This window comes from Loxodonta africana, chromosome 3 (genome assembly GCF_030014295.1).
Source record: "Loxodonta africana isolate mLoxAfr1 chromosome 3, mLoxAfr1.hap2, whole genome shotgun sequence".
In the NCBI taxonomy this organism is placed as follows: Eukaryota; Metazoa; Chordata; class Mammalia; order Proboscidea; family Elephantidae; genus Loxodonta; species Loxodonta africana.
In genome coordinates this window covers 25738620-25763288 of record NC_087344.1, presented here as the reverse complement: position 1 = coordinate 25763288, position 24669 = coordinate 25738620, and the positions used below count along the sequence as shown (strand labels likewise).

At 40.5% G+C, this 24669-nt stretch overlaps 1 protein-coding gene across 7 annotated transcripts in view; it reads right to left on the bottom strand.

The window, feature by feature from the left end:
- The window catches only part of LOC100662579 (zinc finger protein 709-like), a 94517-nt gene that overhangs the window by 60851 nt on the left and 8997 nt on the right, over positions 1-24669 (bottom strand). For 2 of the 7 annotated variants that reach the window (XM_023552374.2, XM_010593305.3), the window contains exons 3-5: positions 16108-16234; positions 14972-15122; positions 14173-14467 (exon numbers count right to left, since the gene is read on the bottom strand). The exons of 2 other annotated variants lie outside the window; for them this stretch is intronic. In XM_023552374.2, the coding sequence (XP_023408142.2) occupies positions 14173-14467; positions 14972-15122; positions 16108-16234 (573 nt within the window). Of the gene's footprint in view, positions 1-14172; positions 14468-14971; positions 15123-16107; positions 16235-24669 lie in introns of those variants that run through there. 3 more of the 7 variants (XM_023552373.2, XM_064280725.1, XM_064280729.1) reach the window with 3 other exon arrangements.

Here is a 24669-nt window from a genome sequence, read left to right as displayed (position 1 = left end):
GTCACTTGGAGGAACTTACAGAGCCCTCAACCACTCTGGCCTAAGGCTGTTCTAGTCCTGAGCCAACCTCCCAGGAAATCCCATAGATCCAGTGTTCATTGTTCCAGTGGATGAAACTGCAGAGACTGTACTGCTCTGTTTACCTTGGGGCACTTTGCTCTGGACAGAGTGGCAGAATTCCAGCTAGGTCCAGCAAGTCCCACCTCTTGTCTCCCTGATGACCCTTGGCAACCTTTTAAAATGCAAGCTGCTTGGTTATTCTGAAGGCAATGCTTTTGAAGGCCATGGAGCTGCCTGATATCCTCTTGAGGTGACACCCATTGACTGCCGATACAGTTTACACACCTCTATCCTCCACTGCACGAAGCCCTCCCGGTTAGTGTTCCATGTGTACACAGCAGAATGTATTTGTTGTTGAGATCCCACTAACAGCTGTTGACATCCAGCACTTTAATAAAATGGTAGTATGGGGTACAAATATATTTATATCAAATTAAAGAAAGATTACTCATAACTACTACAGCCCTCATTTGTATGACTGGTCTTCTGTTGGTAGCTTCCTTCTTCAACTACATTGCCATATTCTCTTTGCCCTCAGCAAACACTTCAATTCATCACGCTTCCTTCCCTGATGAGGAGAGCCAAAACTTCATTCCATGAGGGTTTATGTTGTTTTAGCCTATATTGAGCTCTTATACCTTTTTTTAAAAGCAATTATAGAATATGGAACACTAAGAAGCAGCCCATGGACCTCCTGCAGTCTACACATACTACTGTTGAAGCGCCATCCCCCTTGACGGTCAGCATCAATCACTCCCACCAATAATCATCTTCATAATCTTCAGTGGCTGTTGGTTCACCAACATGTGGTGATTGTTAGGTGGGGTGCAGTTATTGCCACATGCCTCCCTCCCAGTTGTAACTATCAAAAATGTCTCAAGATACTGTCAGATATCCTCTGAGGTGGAAAATGATCCCCAGTTGAGAATCACTGATGCAAAGGGAGAAAGGGAGTTCAAAAGAGGAAGAAAAAATTAAAAAATTTAAAAAAAGGCTAAAAGAAAGGAAATGGGAGCTATATCCCTGTCCCACTTGGGAATATGATCAGAGTTTTGCCCTATGTTAAACCAGGGTTTCTGAAGCAGAGGGGAAACCCTGGTGATGTAATGGTTAAGTGCTATGGCTGCTAACCAAAAAGGCAGCACTTTGAATCCACCAGATGCTTCCTGTAAACTCTATGGGGGAGTTCTACTCTGCTGTAAGGTTGCTATAAGTCAGAATGGACTCGATGGCAACAGGTTTTTTTTTTTTTTAGTTTTGTAGGAGAGGTAGAAGGTCTGTGCAGGCTAGAGAAACTGAGAAGACGCTGGGCTTTAATCTCGACCACCTTGGATTTTCAGAGGCTCCATGAGAGATGAGAAGGTAAAGCCCAGAGTCTACAAATTACAAATGGCCTCTGGAGTGAGAGGTTAGGTGATAAGAGCCAGTGTCTCCTATGGACACCCTATGCCAAGGAACAGATGGAGGCATTACTGTGATCAAGAAGGTTCTAGGGGATTGAAAGGAGCTACAAAAAACAAACCAAACCTGTTGATGTTGCGTCAAGTCTGACTCAAAGTGACCCTATAGGACAGAGTAGAACAACCCTATAGGGATTCCAAGGAGCAGCTGGTGGATTCAAACTGCTGACCTTTTGTTTAGTAGCCGAACTCTTAACCACTGCACAACCAGAGTTCCAAAGGGGCTAAGGTGGGGCTAGATCAGCAAGAGAGGATCACAGGGTCTGGTCTATCCCAAGAAGATATAGCAAACATTCACAATGACTTTGGTAGGGGCTGCCAGTGGAAGGCCCAATCACAGTGCCAGTATCTGCCAGTTCAGGGGACTATCCAATGACCTGCATTTTCCAGTTGCTACCATTTTTTACCATTACAATTAGTATATGGCAGTGAGCCGAGATCCAGAGGGCCCAGACTTTTAATATCCCATACAAAAATCTGCTCCCTTCCTCAATGTGTGATATATCCTTGCAAAGGATTCCCTTGATTTTGCACCTTTTTATCAGTTGCTCCCCACAGATGTTTTGTGGACTTTCCTTCCTGTTCTCTTGCCCAAACAGTTCTATTCTGAGGTTCTTTCCATTTCTGTATCAGTCATTTCAGTAACTAGATACACAGCACCATATTTGTGGTAGCCAGTCTCCAAGATGGCCCTCAGTAATCCCCACCTCCTGGTATTTCATGCCCCTGTACGGTCCTCTCCCACGCTGAATAGGGCTGAACTGTGACACCAATAAAATTGTGCATACATCAGAATGTGGCTTCCAACGCTAGTTCATAATAGACATTGCAGCTTCCCCCTTGCTCTCTCTTGCATTGCTCACTCTGAGAGGAAGCTAACCACCATGTTCTGAGGATACTCAATCAGCCCTCTGGAAAGGCCCATATGGTAGAGAACAGAGGCCTCCTGCCAACAGCTAGAAGCAGATCCTCCAGCCCCAGTCAAGTTTTCAGATGACTGCATCACTGGCCAGTATCCTCACCTGAGACTTTGAATTAGTACCTTCAACTAAGTCACTCCTGAATTCCTGACCCACAGAAACTATGTGAGACAATAAATGTCGATGTTTGTTTTCAAACAGTCTGGTGCTAATTTTTTTATGGAGCAAGAGAAAACTAATAATGACATGTAATTTTCAAAACGCTCTTGGTCCACAAATATCATCAAATCTTTTTTAGACTGTTGGTGTTAGTTGCTATCGAGTCAATTTCAACTCAAGTGACCCCATATGACAGAGCAGACTTGCCATACAGGGTTTTCTTGGCTCTAATCTTTATGGGAGGAGATCACCAGGTCTTTCTCCTGCAGAGCCACTGAATGGGCTCAAACCACTAACCTTTTGGTTAGCAGCTACTAGATTAACCGTTTGTGCCATCGACCAAAACAAAAAACCAAACCCATTGCCGTCAAGTCAATTCCGACTCATCATGACCCTATAGTAACCCTATAGGACAAAGCAGAACTGCCCCATAGTTTCCAAGGAGCACCGGTGGATGAGAACTGCCGACATTTTGGTTAGCAGCCATAGCACTTAACCACTATGCCACCAGGGTTTCCAAGCCACCAGGCCTCCTTTTTTCTAGGCTACATCTGCTAAATAAACATTTCGGGGACATTTGACCTCCAGGACACAAAACTTTCACTGGGAGGTTGCTCAGATGCTTTACATGAGAACAGATAGGACAACACAGTCATTTCCACTTTCTCCCACTCTGCCTCTCTCACTCACTACCCTTCACAGGTACGCAGGTGTACTCCCTGCATCAGGGACATTCTCTGTGCAATGCTGAGACAGGAGCACTTGGAAACAAGTTCAGATAAATATGCTGACTTAACATGGCCTGGAATTGGAGCAGCTTAGTTCTCCTGTGGAAGAACTCCATTAATAATTCCCCAGTATGCAACAATGCTAAGGGCTTCCTCATGAGAACAGTATCTTCTGTCATTCAACATTAAGGCAAGGCCAGGATTGTCTCTAGGATGAAGAATTGAAAACCTGTAAATTTTTCATGGAACCTATTTTAGAGTATTGTAGTATATGGTCCCTTAGCTTCTGACTAAGCACTTATCAGTAATGAAAATGGTTCCCAGGCACGTCCCAACCAGTCCCCAGGAAATCCCTCTCTTGTCCATAACTGTAACTGCACCATATTTGTGTGATGCCTAAATTAGAGTATGCAACAGTTCTAAAATTGCAATAATCAAGACTGAAATCCAGGCTGTAAACAAGGTTTAGTAATATAAGAATGTAATTATTCTTATAAGAATATAAGATGATAAATTCCCAGACTACTATAAAGCCTATGACTGCATTTTATTAGTGTATGTTAAAAACTGTTCAAAAAATAAGAAAACCCAATCAGTATGTCTATCATAGAAAACCAAATTATCAGGCACACAGGGAATGAACCAAAACAGACAACAGAAACAGATACACAGAAATATAACACCTATGCTGACCATGACCTTCAGGATAAAAGGCAGAAACTGTAAAGAATAGCAAAAAAACACTGCAGATTTGAAAGGAATCACTCAGAAATTCTGTTCTGAAAAATATAGTTACAAAATTAGAGGGGGAAGGGAGGGAAGATGGGAGAGGGTTAGTTACTGATTAGATAGCAGATAAGAACTACTTTAGGTGAAGGGAAGGACAATACTCAATACAGGGAAGGTCAGCTCAACTGGACTGGACCAAAAGTAAAGAAGTTTCCAGGATAAACTGAATGCTTCGAAGGTCAGCGGGGCAAGGGCGGGGGTTTGGGGACTATGGCTTAAGGGGGCTTCTAAGTCAATCGGCAAAATAAATTCTATTATGAAAACGTTCTGCATCCCACTTTGAAGTATGGCGTCTGAGGTCTTAAATGCTGACAAGCGGCCATCTAAGATGCATCAATTGGTCTCAACCCACCCAGATCAAAGGAGAATGAAGAACACCAAGGTCACACGATAACTATGAGCCCAAGAGACAGAAAGGGCCACATGAACTAGAGACTTACATCATCCTGAGACCAGAAGAACTACGTGGTGCCCGGCCACAACCGATGACTGCCCTGACAGGGAGCACAACACAGAACCCCTGAGGGAGCAGGAGAACAGTGGGATGCAGATCCCAAATTCTCATAAAAAGACCAGACTTAATGGTCTGACTGAGACTAGAGGAATCCCGGCGGTCATGGTCCCCAAACCTTCTGTTGGCCCAGGACAGGAACCATTCCCCAAGACAACTCATCAGACATGGAAGGGACTGGACAATGGGTTGGACAGAAATGCTGATGAAGAGTGAGCTACTTGTATCAGGTGGACACTTGAGACTGTGTTGGCATCTCCTGTCTGGAGGGGAGATGGGAGGGTAGAGAGGGTTAGAAACTGGCAAAACGGTCATGAAAGGAGAGACTGGAAGGAGGGAGCGGGCTGACTCACTAGGGGGAGGTAAATGGGACTATGTAGTAAGGTGTATATAAGTTTATATGTGACAGACTGACTTGATTTGTAAACTTTCACTTAAAACTCAATAAAAACTATTTAAAAAAAATTAGAGGGGGTAGATAGGTTTAATATCATTCAATACACAGCAGGAGGTAGATTTCACAAACTTAAAACATACATACAAAAAATAAGCAGAATAAAACAGAGCTTTCAAAGTTGCAAAACAATGAAGGAATGGTAAGCAAAAAATAAAGAACTCATGGTAAGGTGGGTTGAAGTGGGCAAACTTTTCTTGTCACTTGTTTGTGGACAATCCATTTTGTGTGAAAAAGTCTCCTTTCTTCAGATCATCTCTGGATTTTTAAAAATCTATTGAACACTTTGAATTTCACGTCACACCCTTTGTACTTCTGATTCCAGGAGTCAGATCAGAATTGTTCGCAATCCCTAGTACCATTTGGGGACTGACCTTCCTTCACTCTCATGTAAAATACCTTGCTCCTTGTCTTAGTCATCTAGTCCTGCTGTAACAGAAATAACACAAGTACATGGGTTTTAACAAAGAGAAATTTATTCTCTTGCAGTCTAGGAGGCTAGAAGTCTGAATTCAGGGTGCCATCTACGGGAAAAGTTTTTGCTCTCTGGCACTGGGGAAAGAGCCTTGTCATCAACCTTCCCCCGGTTAAGGAGCTTCTCCGTGCAGGAACCTCAGGGCCAAAGGACGCACTCTGCTCTTGGTGTTGCCTCCTTGGTGGTATGATGAGCCCCCATCTCTATGCTCACTTCTCCCTTTTAGATTTTAGATTCAGTCCTGCCTCATTAACGTAACTGCCATTAATCACACCTCATTAACATCATGTTGTTGTTAGATGTCATCAAGTTGGTTCGGACTCATAGGGACCCTATGTATAACAGAACTAAACACTGCCCAGTCTTGTGCCATCCTCACAATTGTTATGCTTGAGCCCACTGTTGCAGCCACTGTGTCAGTCCATCTCGTTGAGGGTCTTCCTCTTCTTCACTGACCCTCTACTTTACCAAGCGTGATGTCCTTCTCCAGGAATTGATCCCTCTTGATAACACGTCCAAGGTATGTGACACGCAGTCTCGCCATCCTTGTTTGTAAGGTGCATTCTGGATGTACTTCTTCCAAAACTGATCTCTTCATCCTTTTGGCAGTCCATTGTATGTTCAACATTCTTTGCTAACACCACAATTCAAAGGCGTCAATTCTTCTCTGGTCTTCCTTACTCACTGTCAGCTTTCACGTGCATATGAGGTGACTGAAAACACCATGGCTTGGGTCAGGCACACCTTTGTCTTCAAGGTGCCATCTTTGCTTTTCAACATTTTAAAGAGGTCCTTTGCAGCAGATCTGCCCAAAGCAACATGTCTTTTGGTTTCTTGACTGATGCTTCCATGAGCACTGATTTTGGATCCAAGTAAAATGAAATCCCTAACAAATTCAACCTTTTCTCCATTTATCATGATGTTGCTTATTGGTCTAGTTGTGAGATTTTTTTTTTTTTTTAATGTTGAGGTGTAATCCATACTGACCTCTGTGGTTTTCGATCTTCATCAGTTTAAGTACTTTAAGTCCTCTTCATTTTCAACAAACACAAGGTTGTGTTACCTGCATAATGTAGGTTTTTAATGAGTCCTCCTCCAATCCTGATGTTGCGTTCTACATACAGTTCACCTCCTCGAATTATTTGCACTGCATAGAGATTGAATAGGTATGGCAAAAGGATGGAAACCCTGTGGCACAGTGGTTAAGTGCTATGGTTGCTAACCAAAGGGTTGGAAGTTTGAATCCGTCAGGCGCTCCTTGGAAACTCTATGGGGCAGTTCTACTCTGTCCTGTAGGGTCGCTATGAGTCGGAATCTACTCGACGGCACTGGGTTTGGTTTTTTGTTTTGGTTTGGTGAAAGGATACAACACTAATGCACACTTTTCCTAACTTTAAACCACAGTATCCCCTGTTCTGTTCAAACGACTGCCTCTTGATCCAGGTACAGGTTCCTCATGAGCACAATTAAGTGTTCTGGAATTCCCATACTAAGAAATGTTATCCCCAATTTTTATCATCACACAGTCCAATGCTTTTGCATTAGTCAACGTAACACACATCTTTCTGGTATTCTCTGCTTTCAGCCAAGAACCATCTGATATCAGCAACGATATCCCTTGTACCAAGACCTTTTCTGACTTCAGCTTGAATTCCTGATAGCTTTCTATTGATGTACTGTTGCAACTGTTTTTGAATTATCTTCAGCAAAATTTTATGTGCATGTGATATTATAACATTCTATAATTTCCACATTCTGTTGGATCACCTTTCTTTAGAATGGGCACAAATGTGGTTCTTTGTTCCAGTCAGTTGGCCAGGTAGCTGTCTTCCAATTTTCTTGGCACACACATGTGAGCACCTCCTGTGCTGCATCCATTTGTTGAAACATCTCAATTGGTATTAGGTCAATTCCTGGAGACTAGTTTTTCACCAATGCCTTCATTGCAACTTGGACTTCTTTCTTCAATACCATCAGCTCTTAACCATATGCTACCTCCTGAAATGACTGAACATCAACCAATTCTCTTTGTATAGTGACTTTGTATATTCCTTCCACTTCTTTTGATACCTCCTGTGCCACTCAATACTTTTCTCATAGGATCTTCAATATGCAATTCGAGGCTTGATACACTCGAGGGAGACACATTATGTCCCTGGAAATCCCATGAAATACTCCTTACTACTCACCAAATTATGGATAACATTGCAAAGAATGGGAATTCCAGAACACTTCATTGTGCTCATGAGGAACCTTTACATAGATCAAGAGGCAGTTGTTCGGACAGAAAAAGGGGATACTGAGTGGTTTAAAGTCAGGAAAGGAGTGCATCAGGGTTGTATTCTTTCACCATACCTATTCAATCTGTAGGTTGAGCAAATAATATGAGAAGCTGGACTATATGAAGAAGAACAGGGCATCAGGATTGGAGGAAGACTCATTAACAACCTGCATTATGCAGATGACACAAACTTGCTTGCTGAAAGTGAAGAGGGCTTGAAGTACTTCCTAATGAAGATCAAAGACCACAGCCTTCAGTATGGATTGCACCTCAACATAAAGAAAACAAAAATCCTCACAAGTGGGCCAATGAGCAACATCATGATAAACGGAGAAAAGACTGAAGTTGTCAAGGATTTCATTTTACTTGGATCCACAATCAACACCCATGGAGGCAGCAGTCAAGAAATCAAAAGACACATTGCACTGGGTAAATCTGCTTCAAAAGACCTCTTTAAAGTGTTGAAGAGCAAAGATGTCACCTTGAAGACTAAGGTCCGCCTGACCCAAAAAAAAAAAAATTTTTTTTTTTTTTGACCCAAGCCACGGTATTTTCAATTGCATCATATGCATGTGAAAGCTGGACAATGAATAAGGAAGACCGAAGAAAAGTCGATGCCTTTGAATTGTGGTGTTGGCAAAGAATATTGAATATACCATGGACTGCCAAAAGAACGAACAAATCTGTCTTAGAAGAAGTACAGCCAGAATGCTCCTTAGAGGCAAGGATGACGAGACTGCATCTTACATACTTTGGACATGTTGTCAGGAGGAATCAGTCCCTGGAGAAGGACATCATGTTTGGCAGAGTACAGGGTCAGGGGAAAAGAGGAAGACCCTCAATGAGGTGGTCTGACACAGTGGCTGCAACAATGAGCTCAACCATAACGATGATTGTAAGGACGGCTCAAGACCAGGCAGTGTCTCGTTCTGTCATGCATAAGGTCGCTATGAGTCAGAACTGACTTGACGGCACCTGACAACAACAACTCACCAGTAAACTTTGTTTAAAAGATGAAGAAATTAAGTTTATTGTGAATACATTCTTCTTAGGGAATCTCTTCAATTTTTTTTAATCATATTTTTTTCTAAATTAAAAAAAGAACAGAATTTAAAATATTTCATTTGGTAATACACTCAGCATCAGTGTAGATCACATGAGTTTGGTCTGTACTCACAGAACTACATTGTTCTGAAAACCAGTAGGAATAGTTTGACTCTGTTATTTAATGAGCATGTCCTAATCTTGAATATTGCCTTTAATGTGACAAGGACTTTGTCCACAACAAGCGTGGAGAAAAAGCTGAGGTAACAACGAAACCATTGCAGGTACAAAAATGAGGACATTTAGTAAGAAAGTATAAGACCTGAAGAATGCCTGACAGACTATTTGAAAATTTTAAGAGTTCATAGGGAAAAGAGATTACATTTATTTTTTGAGTGCCCAGGAGGCAGATGTAGGTTTGATGGGGGGAGATTTCAAAACTAGGGAGTCTGCTCTAAGAATATAATATTTAAAGAACAGGCACCCGTATCTTGTTGAATTACTTGCTTTTAGAAAATAAATGTCTGACATTTAACAACATTTAGTCATGATAAGCACCAAGGATCCCACCACTGTCCTCTGTCATGGAATGAACTGTGTCCCCTAAAAATGTGTGTCAACTTATTTAGGACATGATTCCCAGTATCGTGAGGTTCTCAATTTTGTGACTGATGTGATTTTCCTATGTGTTATAAATGCTAATCTCTGCCTGTGGTTAATGAGGCAAGATTAGATTATGTTAAAGAGGACTAGGCTGGGATATAACACCCTACTCAGGTCACATCCCTGAACCAATGTAAAGGGAGTTTCCCTGGGGTGTGGCTTATATCACCTTTTATCTTACAAGACATAAAAGGGAGGCAAGCAGAGCGTTAGGGACATCATAACACCATAAAAGCAGCACCAGGAGTAGAGCATATCCTTTGGAACTGGGGTTCCTGCACAGAGAGACTCCTAGTTCAGGGGAAGATTGACAAGGGCTTTTCTCCAGAGCTGACAGAGAATGCCTTCCCCTGGAGCTGACAGCCTAAGCTTAGACTTCTAGCCTTCCCGACTGTGAGAGAATAAGCTACTGTTTGTTGAAGCCACACACTTGTGGTATTTCTGTTACAGCAGCACTAGACAACCAATCCTGCTAGGATTCTCTTTATCCGAAATGATAGCTTTAAGCTTTTACTGTGACCCTGGCTTGATTCACATCCATTTAGTAGTCCATGTCTGACACTACTCTGGAATTGTGGTGCAATGAGGACACCGCCTGTGAAAAGAAGGAAAACAAAAACGACACATTCTATTTCTGAGAAAGATCTATAGCAGTTACCTGCAGAACCACTCTTGTTTCATTCCACTTACCAGTCATCTGAAAATTCCATTTCCTCATTATGTTTTTAATTTCACCCATTCCACATTCATTAAAAGACTGCCAGTTCTGTGACAGGCACTGGTCCTTGTGCTGGTGATACAAGATGAACCTGACGCATTATAATTAGTTCACCCATCCATTCTTTGCTTCAAGTGTTTCAGAAGCCGCTGTGTGGCAGGCACAGACAGCAGCACAGACAAAAAAGCTTAAGATGTATCCTAAGAAGCTCTATTTATACCGAGTGAGACAGAGCATTACCAGTGGTATACTAGGGGCCAAAGAACACCAGAATAATACAGAGAAAGGGCAATTAGAAGTGTTCACTTGTCTATGCCAAAAAATATGGAAGACAACAACCTGGTCAACCTACTGGAAGAGATCCATATTTATGCCTATTCCCAAGAAAGTTAATCCAACCTAATGCAGAAATTATCAAACAATATCAAATGCAAGTAAAATTTTGTTGAAGATCATTCAAAAGCAGCTACGGTAGTGTACTGACAGAGAACTGCTAGCAACTCAAGTCGAATTCAGGACAGGGCATGGAACCAGGGATATCATTGCTGATGTCAGATGGGTCTTGGCTGAAAGCAGAGAATATCATAAAGATGTTTACCTGTGTTTTACTGACTATGCAAAGGCATTCAACTACGTAGATCATAACACATTATGGGTAACACTGCGAAGAATGGGAATTCCAGAACGCTTAAGCGTGTTCATGAGGAACCTGTACATAGATAAAGAGGCAGTTGTTCTGAGAGAAAAATGGGATACTGCATGATTTTCACCATACCTATTCAATATGTATGCTGAGCAAATACTCCAAGAAGCTGGACTATATGAAGAAGAATGGGGCATCAGGATTGGAAGAGGACTCATTAACAACCTGCGTTATGCAGCTGACACAACCTTGCTTGCTCAAAGTGAAGAGGACTTGGAGCATGTACTGACGAAGATCAAAGACCACAGCCTTCAGTATGGACTGCACCTCAACAAAAAGAAAACAAAAATCCTAACAACTGAAGCAATAAGAAACATCATGTTAAATGGAGAACAAAAGGCTGAAGTTGTCAAGAATTTCATTTTACTTGGATCCACAATCAACACCCGTGTAAGCAAAAGTCAAGAAACTAAAAGATGCTTTGCATTGGCCAAATCTGCTGCAAACAATCTCTTTAAAGTGTTGAAAAGCAAAAGATGGCACCTTGAAGACTAAGGTATGCCTGACTCCAGACAAGGTATTTTCAATTGCATCAAATATATGCAAAAGCTGGACAATGAATAAGGATAACTGGAGAAGAATCAACACCTTTGAATTGTGGTGTTGGCAAAGAATACCGAATATACCATGGACTGGCAAATGCACAAACAAATCTGTCTTGGAAGAAGTAGAACCAGAATACGCCTTAAAAGCAAGGCTGGTGAGACTGCATCTTACATACTTTGGACATTTTGTCAGGGGACATCAATCCCTCGAGAAAGACATCATGCTTGGTAAAGTACAGGGTCAATGAAAGAGAGGAAGACCCTCAATAAGACGTACTGACATAGTGGCTGCAACAGTGGGCTCAAGCATAACAATTGTGGGCGTGGCGAAGGACCGTCAAGTGTTCAGTTCTGTTGTACATGGGGCTGCCATGAGTTGGAACCGACTCAGTGGCATTTAACAACAACAACTAAAATTAGTACGCCCAAGTAGTGTGAAAAACAGAATATTTGCAGTCTTAAAGTACAGGCCTATGAGATACTTACTAATTACAAAGGGTAAAACAGTTGACTTGCCGATAGGAAAGAATGGAAGGAAATGGAATAAACAGGAAAATAAAGCACTCTTAAAAACAAGATCAGTGTATTTTATTGTACGCAAATAACATCAATAAAACGTTAAGAAATATAAAAACAGATTTGCTTAAGGCTATTCCCTGCAGCCTTATGTTTAATAACCAAAGACTTTAAAAAAGGTAAAGTTTAGCTTGGGCTAAGAAAGTAAGAAATACTGATGAGGACAGTGCAGCAGTTAAAATGAAACTGTCATTTTCCCCAAAGGCACAAAGTAGCTCTAATGACCTTTTCTTTGAGTTCGTATTGCTTTGTTACTCACTGAGAAACTTTGTTCTTTAATCACAGACTTTTAGCAATTTGCTGTTTGAAATTACAGCAGTAAGGATGAAACATCGCGCTTTTGACCAGAGTCTTTCCACTGTGCATGCTTATGCGTCCAGAGAGATCGGAGGAATGACTACGTTTTCCCACATCCCTTACATTCATAAGGTCTTTCTCCACTGTGAGTTTTTAAATGCCTAGTGAGGTGTGAGGAATGACAAAAGGCTTTCCCACATTTCTTACATTCATAAGGTCTCTCTCCACTGTGAGCTGTCATATGTCGATTGAGATGTGAGGAGTAACTAAAGGCTTTCCCACATTCCTTACATTCAAAAGGCCTCTCTCCACTGTGAGTTCTTATGTGTTCAGAGAGATAAGAGGAATGAGTAAAAGTCTTCCCACATTCCTTACATTCATAAGTTCTTTCTCTACTGTGAGTTGTCATATGTTTAGTGAGGTGTGAGAAATAACTAAAGGCTTTCCCACATTCCTTACATTCAAAAGGCCTCTCTCCACTGTGAGTTCTTATGTGTTCAGAAAGATAAGAGGAATGAGTAAAGGCTTTCCCACATTCCTTACATTCATAAGGTCTCTCTACACTGTGAGTTCTTATATGTCTAGGGAGGTTTGAGGAATCACTAAATGCTTTCCCACATTCCTTACATTCGTAAGGCCTCTCTCCACTATGAGTTGTTCTTGTATGTTTTATGAGGTGTGAGACCTGCCTGTAGGCTTTCCCACATTCCTTACATTCATAAGGCCTCTCCCCACTGTGAATTTTCATATGTGCAGTGAGGTGTGATGACCGTCTAAAGGCTTTCCCACATTGCTTACATTTATAAGGTTTCTCGCCATTGTGAATTCGTATGTGTTCAGAGAGGTAATAGGGACAACTAAAAGTTTTATCACATTGCTTACATCCATAAGGCCTCTCTCCACTGTGAATTCTTGTATGTTTACTGAGATGTGAGGATTGCCTAAATGCTTTCCCACATTCCTTACATTTATAAGGCCTCACTCCAATGTGAGTCCTTTTATGTATACTAAGGAATGAGGCCCGACTAAAGGCTTTCCCACATTCCTTACATTCATAAGGCCTCTGCCCATTGTGAGTTCTTATATGTTGTGTGAGGGATGAGGCCTGAATGTAGGCTTTCCCACATTCCTTACATTCAAAAGGCCTCTGTCCACTGTGAGTTCTTATATGCTGAGTGAGATGTGATGACTGACTAAAGGCTTTCCCACATTCTACACATTCATAAGGCCTCTCTCCACTGTGAACTCTTATATGTTGAGTGAGAGATGAGACATGACTAAATGCTTTCCCACATTCCTTACATTCATAAGGCCTCTGCCCACTGTGAGTTCTTATATGTTGCGTGAGGGATGAGGCCTGACTAAAGGCTTTCCCACATTCCTTACATTCAAAAGGCCTCTGTCCATTGTGAGTTCTTATATGCTGAGTGAGGTGTGATGACTGACTAAAGGCTTTCCCACATTCCATACATTCATAAGGCCTCTCTCCACTGTGAATTCTTATATGTTGAGTGACAGATGAGGCCTGACTAAATGCTTTCCCACATTCCTTACATTCATAAGGCTTATTGCTATTACAAAATTTTTTATGTGAAATGAGGGATGAAGGATGACTAACGGTTTTATGACATTCTTTACATTCATGCCTATGACCTCTCACATGTGTCCAAAAGGACGATAAACTACAGAAATCTTTCCCACATTCACTACATTCATATCGTTTCTCACCATTAAGTATTGTCACAGGATTCTTAAAGGTTGAAATACAAATTAAGTCCTTCCCACACACCTTACATTCATGGGGTTTCTTTCCAGTAATAGTTCTCACAGGTGTGGTTAGGTGAGAGGGAAAACTGCAGGCTTCTCCACGTTGCTTAGACTGACAGGTATTGCATCCAGTGTGAAATATGGCATGATGGTTATGTGATGAGCAATCCACGAAGGCTTTTCCACACTCACAGAATTCAAATGGATTTACTACTGGAGGATTTCTCTTCAGCACAGTTTGATTTGGAATCCAGCTGAAGGTTTTCCCAGACTGAATGCCTTTATTACTTTCACAGAGGTTCTGTGCTGTATGACTTCTGTTAAAAATAGGTAACACGGTGTTGTAAATAAAATTTTCCCATTTCACCATTAACAAACACAGTGAAAGTGCATGGTTTTTGCCCTGACTTGTCAAGTGTTTCATAGGTCAAATCATCTAGCAGAAATACTACCATTACTGTCATTGTTTTTCTAAAATATGTGGCATTCTGATAATTGTGTCCAAGTAAAGTATGTTTCGAATACTCAATACTTGACTCAAATTTATGAGAATGTTACATTGCGAAAATTCTCTGAACCCATAATTTTACAGACAGGTTTATATATATTCTTGTCAGGTACTGTCCAGTTGGTTCTGACTCACAGCGACCCCATGTACAACAGAACGAAACATTACCTGGTCCTGCACCATCAACACACTTGTTGCTACTTTACCAAACGTTAAATATATAAACATGCATATACATATATATATATATGATATCAGGACACATCAGAACTTTTTCTGAAACACTGTTTTCTCTCATATGAATGACACTCACCTCAAATGTCTCTTCTGGTTTTTATGCCGATCTTTATTGCCACATGATTTGGAGATTTCTCCTACCATAGGGGACCAGGTATTCTTCTTCATGAATTGCACCATTACGTGTTCACTGAATAACGTTTTTCCATCATTAAGGTTTCGAGAGACTGACCCAATAATTCAAGTTTAGGTTCACAACATAAAACACAAAGGAAGGGGATTATTAGGGAAAAAGAAAAAAAAGGCTGTTATGAACAAAGAATAACTTAAGCCACATTTCATTTTTTCAACACATGAAGATGGTTAAAAAGCAATTTACTAGGTAATACATCCATAAGGATCAACAGTGACACAAATAGGTGTAATTAGGAGAGCTAACTAGAAAGATACTAGACACAATACACATGTAACATTAAAAGAGGAAAATGGACTCCATAAACCAGGTGTGAGAGGATTGCTAAAGGCAGGAAAGTAAGCTGAAGTATCTATGATGTTGCATCTTCAATCCAAAAGAAACTTTTTCTAGCTTACTGATTCAAATGTAATTCCCACCACGCAGGAATGGTCCTTCAAAAAAAAATTCTTGCTTTCCTGATGCTTCCCGACACGGTGGCCCCAGAAGGGTCCTATCTGCACTGTACTTGCTTCTCTGGCAAAACGAATGGGTATAGCTGACATGGTGTTCATGGAGAAATGAATATCACAAAGGAAGGCAGTGCAGAGCAGTGAACATTTCCCTGACACTGAATCAATACATTGCTCATCAGGTTCTCTGAAGGCAGGTAGGTGTGAGCTTACTTCCAGCAAAACAATCATGTCAAACTTGTAATAAACACAGTAAAATTCTCTACAAGGTCCCAAAACACAAACCTCTCAGAGGCCCAAAGTGACCCCTGAAACCAATACTTACAATACTTACAGAGCCTCAAAAGTTTTCAGTCACAAGAGAAACGAAAACTTGCTCCAATAGACGCAGCTTTATGTTCACGGGGACACCAGGATATGCAGGCTCCATACACCAAGGGACCATGCCTATTTTATTTCACAATTTATTCCCATTCCTCAGCCCAAATACTGGACCAAACTCAATGAATAAAATATTTTTGTTCACTGAAGGAATAAATTTTTTTTTTTAAATGACGCCAATCTTACCTACAGAGGCTAGGTTTCTGAAGGTTTCCATCATCACATCTCTGTAGAGCTTCCTCTGAGCAAGATCCAGCAAAGCCCACTCTTCCTGGGTAAAGATCACAGCCAGATCCTCAATGACCACTGAGTCCTAAAACATCCCACACATTCTGGATCAGCAAGGTACAATATGCTCCAATGTTTACAAGAAAGAAAGGTGAGGTTGACTGTTCTGAGTAACTAAGAATTCATAGGGATTTGACACAAGGTTCTATGTTTTACCAAACCTTTGTCCCTTCACTAAGTACATTCATTTCCTCACTGATTGCATCCTGTCTCATAGACTTCCAACACACTGAAATAATCTCTCCACAGTTTGACTGTGACTAAGTGCAGTCTTATTTCTCTCTTTATGGTCTAGAACAATTAGAAAACATAGCAGAAATTAGACAAATGTTCTAATTCAGATCATCAATTCTCTCTGAACAATTTTAACTCCTTCCATAAGACCCATCAAAAGACTCAACAAAACATAAAGCACAGGGTGAAGGAAAGCTGAGGTATCAGCAACTGGGAAACACTGTAGAAGGGCAGTGTTCACTTTTGCCCCTCACAGCCATGAAAGGATCAGGGGCCCACACAAACAAATTGGTAAACCAAGTCCCTGAGGTAGTCCTATTTTCTTCAACAACTCTAGGGAATCAAGTGACAGGTACATATGCAGAAAAAAAGAATAATCTTTTGGAGAATTAGTAATCTAAATGTCAGTCACCTATTTTTTAAAAAATTATTCTGTCACCCTGTATGTCCATTTTATAGGGACAAGCAAAGGTAATAAAAGGAAAAAAAAAAGGCACAAGTAAAAGACAGGAAACATGAAAATCCAGATCTCCCCACAAGTCTCAAATTTCAAGACCTGATGTACACCAATTATTACTGCCTGTTCCCCTCAACAAACATAAATCCATACACTCCCACAAAAACAGTCTAATGTTTTAAGACAACAAAGATCAATACCTCTGCAGAAACAAGAATAGCATTTCTTTTTGTTTGCTGAGAAGAGATTACAGTTCCCATTTTGTAATGACTGCACATGATGAACGTAATTAGCTTCATCAAGTTATACATGAAAACACTACTGAATTGGCAAATGTTTATGTAATAGTTTAAATCATTTCAAAAATGTTCATAGAATCTTCACCAGGATTACTTTCCACCTCAAGAAATCATTTTCTTTGCTCATCCATAAGAATAACTCTGCATCTGTTAAAATTTTATCATGAGATTGGAGCAATTCAGTCAAATCTTCAGGCGCCACTTCTAGTTCTCTTGCTATTTCCACCACATCTGCAGTTACTTCCTCCACTGAAGTTTTGAACCCGTCAAAGTCATCCATGAGGTTTGAAATCAACTTCTTCCAACTTCCTGTTACTGTGGACATTTTGACCTCCTCCCACAAATCACAAATGTTCTTGATAAACACCTAGAATGGTGAATTCTTTCTAGAAGATTTTCAATTTACTTTGTCCAGATCCATCAGAGAAAACCGTCTATGGCAGCTATAGCCTCACAAAATGTACTTCTTAAATAATAAGACTTGAAAGTCAAAATCACTCCTTTATCCATGTGCTGCAGAATGGATGCTGTGTTGTTGTTGTTGTTAGGTGCTGTTGAGTGTGTTCCAACTCACAGAGACTCTATGTACCACAAAACAAAACACTGCCTAGTCCTTCATCATGCTCACAATCGTTGTTATGCTTGAGCCCATTGTTGGAGCCACTGTGTCAATCGATCCCATTGAGGGTCTTCCTCTTTTCTGATGACCCTGTACTTTACCAAGCACAATGTCTTTTTCCAGGGACTGCTCCCTCCTGACAACATACCCAAGTATGTACAACGCAGTCTCCCCATCCTTGCTTCTAAGGAGCATTCTGATTGTACTTCTTCCAAGACAGATTTGTTTGTTCTTTTGGCAGTCCATGGTATATTCAATATTCTTCACTAACACCACAATTCAAAGGCATCAATTCTTCGATCTTCCTTATTCATCGTCCCGCTTTGGTGTGCATATGATGGGACTGAAAATGCCAAAGCTTGGGTCAGGCGCACCTTAGCCTTCAAGGTGACATCTTTGCTTTTCAACACTTTAAAGAGGTCGTTTCCAGCAGATTTGCCCAACACATTGCGTCTTTTGATTTCCTGACTGCTGCTTCCATGGGTTTTGATTTATGGATCCAAGTAAAATGAAATCATTGACAACTTCAATCTTCTCTCCGTTTATCATGATATTGCTTATTGGTTCAGTTGTGAGGATTTTTGTTTTACGCTGAAGTGTAATCCATACTGAAGGCTATGGTCCTTGATCTTCATCAGTACATGCTTCAAGTCCTCTTCACTTTCAGCAAGCAAGGTTGTGTCATCTGCATAGCAAAGGTTGTTAATGAGTCTTCCTCCAATTCTGATGCCCTGTTCTTCATGGAAACGGTGGTGGCGTAGTGGTTAAGTGCTACAGCTGCTAACCAAAGGGCTGGCAGTTCAAATCTACCAGGAGCTCCTTGGAAACTCTACAGGGCAGTTCTACTCTGTCCTACTGGGTGGCTATGAGTCAGAATCAACTTGACGGCACTGGGTTTGCTTTTTTTTTTTTTTTTTTGGTTCTTCTTCATACAGTCCAGCTTCTCAGATTATTTGCTCAGCATACAAACTGTATAGGTATGGTGAAAGGATACAACCCTGTCGCACATCTTTCCTGATTTTAAACCATGCAGTATCCCCTTGTTCTGTCCGAACAACTGCCTCTTGATCTATGTACAGGTTCCTCAACGGCACAATTACGTATTCTGGAATTTCCATTCTCTCCAATGTTATCCATAATTTGTTATGATCCACACAGTTGAATGCCTATGCATAGTCAGTAAAACACAGGTAAACATCCTTCTGGTATTCTCTGCTTTCAGCCAGGATACACCCGAAATCAACAGTGATATCCCTTTTTCCACATCCTCTTCTGAATCCATTGAATTTCTGGCAGTATCCCTTCGATATACTGCTTCAGCCACTTTTGAATGATCTTCAGTAAAATTTTGCTGTGTGTGATATTAATGATATTGTTCAATTATTTCCACATTTGATTGGATCATCTTTCTTGGGAATAGGCATAAATATGGATCTCTTCTAGTTGGTTGGCCTGTCTTCCAAATTTCTTGGCTTAAACAAATGAGCACTTCCAGCACTGCACCTATTTGTTGAAACATCTCAATTTATAATCTGTCAGCTCCTGAAGCCTTGTTTTTCACCAATGTCGTCGGTATAACTTTGACTTCTTCCTTCAGTACTATCAGTTCCTGATCATATGTTACCTCTTGAAATGGTTGTTATGTCCACCAATTCTTTTTGGTATAATGACTCTGTGAATTCCTTCCACTTTCTTTTGATGCTTCCTGTGTCATTTAATATTTTCCCCATAGAATCCTTCACTATTGCCAACTCGAGGCTTGAATTTTTTCTTCAGTTCTTTCAGTTTGAGAAATGTCGAGTGTGTTCTTCCCTTTTGGTTTTCGATCTCCAGTTCTTTGCACATGTCATTGTAATACTTAACTTTGTCTTCTCAAGCTGCCCTTTGAAATCTTCTGTTCAGTTCCTCTACTTCATCATTGCTGTGTTAGCAGGCATGAAAACATTAATCTCCTTGTCCCTCTCCATCAAAGTTCTGGGTCACCAATGTCGATAAACAGTAATATTTTGAAAAGAGTCTTTTCTTCTGAGCAGTAGGTCTCAACAGTGGGCTTAAAATATTCAGTAAACCATATTATAAACAGATGTGCTGTCATCCAGGCTCTTTTGTTCAGTTTACAGAGCATACACACAGTAGATTTAGCTTAACTCTTAAGTGCTCCAGGATTTTCAATATAGTAAATGAGCATTAGCTTCAACTTAAAGCCACCAGCTGCATTAGTCCCTAACAAGACAGTCAGCTTTTCCTTGGAAACTTTGAAGTCAGGCATTGGCTTCTCCTCTTTAGCCATGAAAGCCCTAGATGGCATCTTCTTCAAACATAAGGCTGTTTTTCAACACTGAAAATCTGTTCTCTACTGTGGCTACCTTCATCAATTATCTTAGCTAGATCTTGTGGATAACTTGCTGCCACTTCTACATCAGAACTTGCTGTTTCACCTTGTACTTTGATGTTACGGAGATGGTTTCTTTCCTTAAATTTCATGAGCCGACCTCTGCTAGCATCACATTTTTTTCTGCAGCTTCTGCACTTCTCTCAGTCTTCATAGAATTAAAGAGAGTTAGGGCCCTACCCTGGATTAGGCTTTGGCTTAAGGGAATGTTGTGGCTGGTTTGGTCTTCTATCCAGATCACTAAAATTTTCCCCACATCAGCAATTACGCTGTTTTGCTTTCTCATCATTCATGTGTTCACTGGAACAACACTTTTAAACTTCCTTCAAGAACTTTTCCTTTGCATTCACAACTTGGCTGTCTGGCAAAAAGGCCTAGCTTTTGGCCTATCTCGGTTTTCAACATGCTTTCCTCACTAAGCTCAATCATTTCTAGCTTTTGGTTTAAAGTGAGAGGCATGAAACTCTTCTTCTCACTTGGACACTTAGAGGCCATTGAAAGGTTATTAACTGGCCTAATTTCAATATTGCCATATCTCAGGGAATACAGAAGCCCAACTGAACAGTCAGTTGGTGGAGCAGTCAGAATACACACTACATTTATCCATTAAGTTTGCCATCATCTATGGGTGCAGTTTGTGGCACCCCAGAACAATTACAATAGTAACAAACAGCAAAGATCACTGATTAAAGATCACTATACCAGATATAAGGAAAAAAAAAAAAGTCAGAAATATTGCAAGAATTACCTAAACGTGACAGAGACATGAAGTGAGCACATGCTGTTGGAAAAATGGTACCAACAGACTTGCTCAACTAGGGTTGCCACAAACCTTCAATGTGTAAAAAAACACAGTATCTGTGAAGCTCCATAAAACAAAGCACAATAAAACAAGGTATGCCTGTACTCCAAAGTACATACATACTGAAAATACCTCATTTTCTCAGTAAAATCAGATAGAGAACAATTATATCCATTATTCTATCCTGACTCAACATTGTCCTAAAGGTTGTAGCTGGTAAATGCCAGAAAAGAACACTAAAGTTACCATTCTGGTGAAGGGTATGACAGTACACAGTACTGGGGAAGCCAGCACAACCTGACGAAGGCAAGGTCACGAAAGCTCCACAGACACGTCCAAACTCCCTGAGAGGCCAAATTACTGGGATGAGGGCTGTGGGGGCCACTCTCTGAGAACATCGACCTCAACTGGCATAATAGTTTATAAAGAAAATGTTCTATATTCTACTTTGGTGAGTAGCGTCTGGAGCCTTAAAAGCTTGTGAACAGCTATCTAAGACACTCCACTGGTGTCACCCCATCTGGAGCAAGAGGGAGTGAAAAAACCAGACACCAGGAAAAGATTAGTTCAAAGGACTAATGGACCGCAACTACCACAGCCTCCACCAGACTAAGTCCAGCATAACTAGATGGAGCCCGGCTACCATCATCAACTGCTCTGACAGGGATCACAATAGAGGGTCCTGGACAGAGACGGAGAAAAATGCAGAACAAAATTCTAACTCACTAGGAAAAAAAAAAAGACAAGACTTACTGGTCTGACAGAGACTGGAGAAACCCCGAGAATATGGCCCCAGACACCCTTTTAGTTCACTAATGAAGTTACTCCTGAGGTTCACCCTTCAGCCAGGATTAGACAGGCTCATAAAATAAAATGAGACTAAATGGGCACACCAGCCCAGGAGCAAGGACAAGAAGTCAAGAGGCGACAGGAAAGCTGGTAATGGGGAACCTATGTCAAGAAGGGAAGAGCGTTGACATGTCATGGAGCTGGCAACCACTAATATGTGTATTAATTGTTTAATGAGAAGCTAGCTTGTTCTGTAAACCTTCATGTAAAATACAATAAAGAAAGAAACGTAAAGAGATAAGAACGTTAAATGGGGAGAAGGGGAGGAGTACCAAGCACATTTATTTTACAAATTAGTTAATTGTTTATTTAGAACCCCAAAAGATGGTGCACGTGATAAGAGGACTGAGTGATTTTACCAAGTATTCAGGCTTCAGAAAAAATAAAAAAAGGTTTACTTTAAGCATTTCAGTTCTATACACTAGTTCCAAGGTGTGGAGAAATTAACTTTGAAGAGAGAACATGTATGTTAATAAAAAGTACCTAAAAGGAATGTAGTTAATTAAAGATCCTAATGAAAAAATTATAAAACATTATTAAATGACACCCAAGTAAACTGAACTAAATGAAAAGGTAGAGCATGCTCTAAGAAAACTGTTTTCCCCAGAAAGACTGTTATTTCCTATGCACTTCTACAAAATTCCAAGTAACTTAATTATATTTTAGGGCTTCACCAAAAAAATAAAAATGTACTTGAAAGTGCAAATGCCCACGAAGTGTCAACATGTTCTAAGGAAAAAGACATGGTGACTTGTCCAAACATGCCATGTACATAATTACACTTTTATATATTTAATTTATAAATAAAGGCATATCTTAGTGTAATATCAGTATACACAAAATCACCAATGGAAAAAAACAAACAGCCCTAGAAAAGGCCCATTAATCTATATAAAGTTGATTCATAACACAACAAGCAATGCAGGGCAGTGACAGAAAGCACATACACTTCTATATGTGAGGTAGTGTCAACTAAATGGAGTCTCTGAGTGGCGCAAAGAGAAAATTTGGCCTTGGTGATAGAAATGATACCAGTGATGGCATAACCAAATTTTGCAAGACCGGTAACTTCTTCATCGCAGACACCTTTTTGCAACAAAATAAACGACGACTATACACATGTGGACTTTGCAGGATGGAATGCACAGGAATCAAATCAACTACTTCTGTGGAAAAAGACAATGGAAAAGCTCAATATCATCAGTCAGAACAAGGCCAGGGGCTGCCTGAGGAACAGACCATTAATTGCTCATATGCAAGTTCAAGTTGATGCTGAAGAAAACTAGAACAAGTTCAAAAGAGCCAAAGCATGACCTTGAGTATACCCCACCTGAATTTAGAGACCTTCTCAAGGGCAGATTTGACATGTTGAACACGAATGACTGAAGATCAGACGAGTTGTAAACTGACATCAGGAACATCACACATCAAAAAAGCAAAAAGTCATTAAATAGACAGGAAGAAAGAAAAGAATAAAATGGATGTCAGAACAGACTCTGAAAACTCACTTTTGAATGTCAAGTAGCTAAGCGGAAGGAAGAAATGAAGTAAAACGGCTGAAAAGAAAATTTCACAGGGCAGCTCAAGAAGAAAACTTAAGTATTATAATACAATGCGCAAAGACCTGAAGATAGAAAACCAAAAGGTAAGAACACGTTAGCATTTCTCAATCTGAAAGAACTGAAGAAAAAATTCAGGCCTCGAGCAGCAATACTGAAGGATTCTACAGGGAAAATATTAAACAATGTAGGAAGCATCAAAAGAAGATGGAAGGAATACGAGTCACCATACCAAAAAGAACTGGTTGGCATTCACCCATTTCAGGAGGTAGCATATGATTAGTAACTGATGGTACTGATGGAAGAAGTCCAAGTTGCACTGAAGACATTAGCCAAAAACAAGACTCCAGGATACGGCGGGATACCAACCGAGATGTTTCAACAGACGCAGTACTCTCTTGCCTATGCCAAGAAATATGGAACACAGCTACCTGGCCAATGGACTGGAAGAGATCCATATTTATGCCGATTCCCAAGAAAGGTAATCCAACCAAACGTGAAAATTATCGAACAATATCATTAATAGAACATGAAAGTAAAATTTTGCTGAAGATCATTCAAAAGCGGCTGCAGCAGTAAATCAACAGGGAACTGCCAGAAATTCTAGCCAGATTCAGAAGAGGATGTGGAACCAGGGATATCACTGCTGATTTCAGATGGATCCTGGCTGAAAGCAAACAATACCAAAAAGACGTTTACCTGCGTTTTATTGACTATGCAAAGGCATTCAACTGTGTGGATCATAACAAATTATGGATAATACTGGTGAAAACGGGAATTTCAGAACACTTAACTGTGCTCATGAGGAACCTGTACATAAAGAGGCAGTTGTTCAAACAGAGTAAGAGGAAACTACGTGGTTTAAAGTCAGGAAAGGTGTGCGTCAGGGTTGTATCCTTTCACCAAATTTATTCAATCTGCATGCTGAGCAAATAATCCAAGAAGCTGGACTATATAAAGAAGAATGAGGCATCAGGATTGGAGGAAGACTCATTGATAACCTACGTTATGCAGATGACACAATCTTGCTTGCTAAAAGTGAAGAGGTCTTGAAGAAATTACTGATGAAGATCAAAGACCACAGCCTTTGGCAGGGATTACATCTCAACACAAAGAAAACAAAAATCCTCACAACTGGACCAATAAGCAACATCATGATAAATGGAGAAAAGACTGAAGTTACCAAGGATTTCATTTTACCTGAATCCACAATCAACACCTATGGAAGCAGCAGTCAAGAAATCAAAGG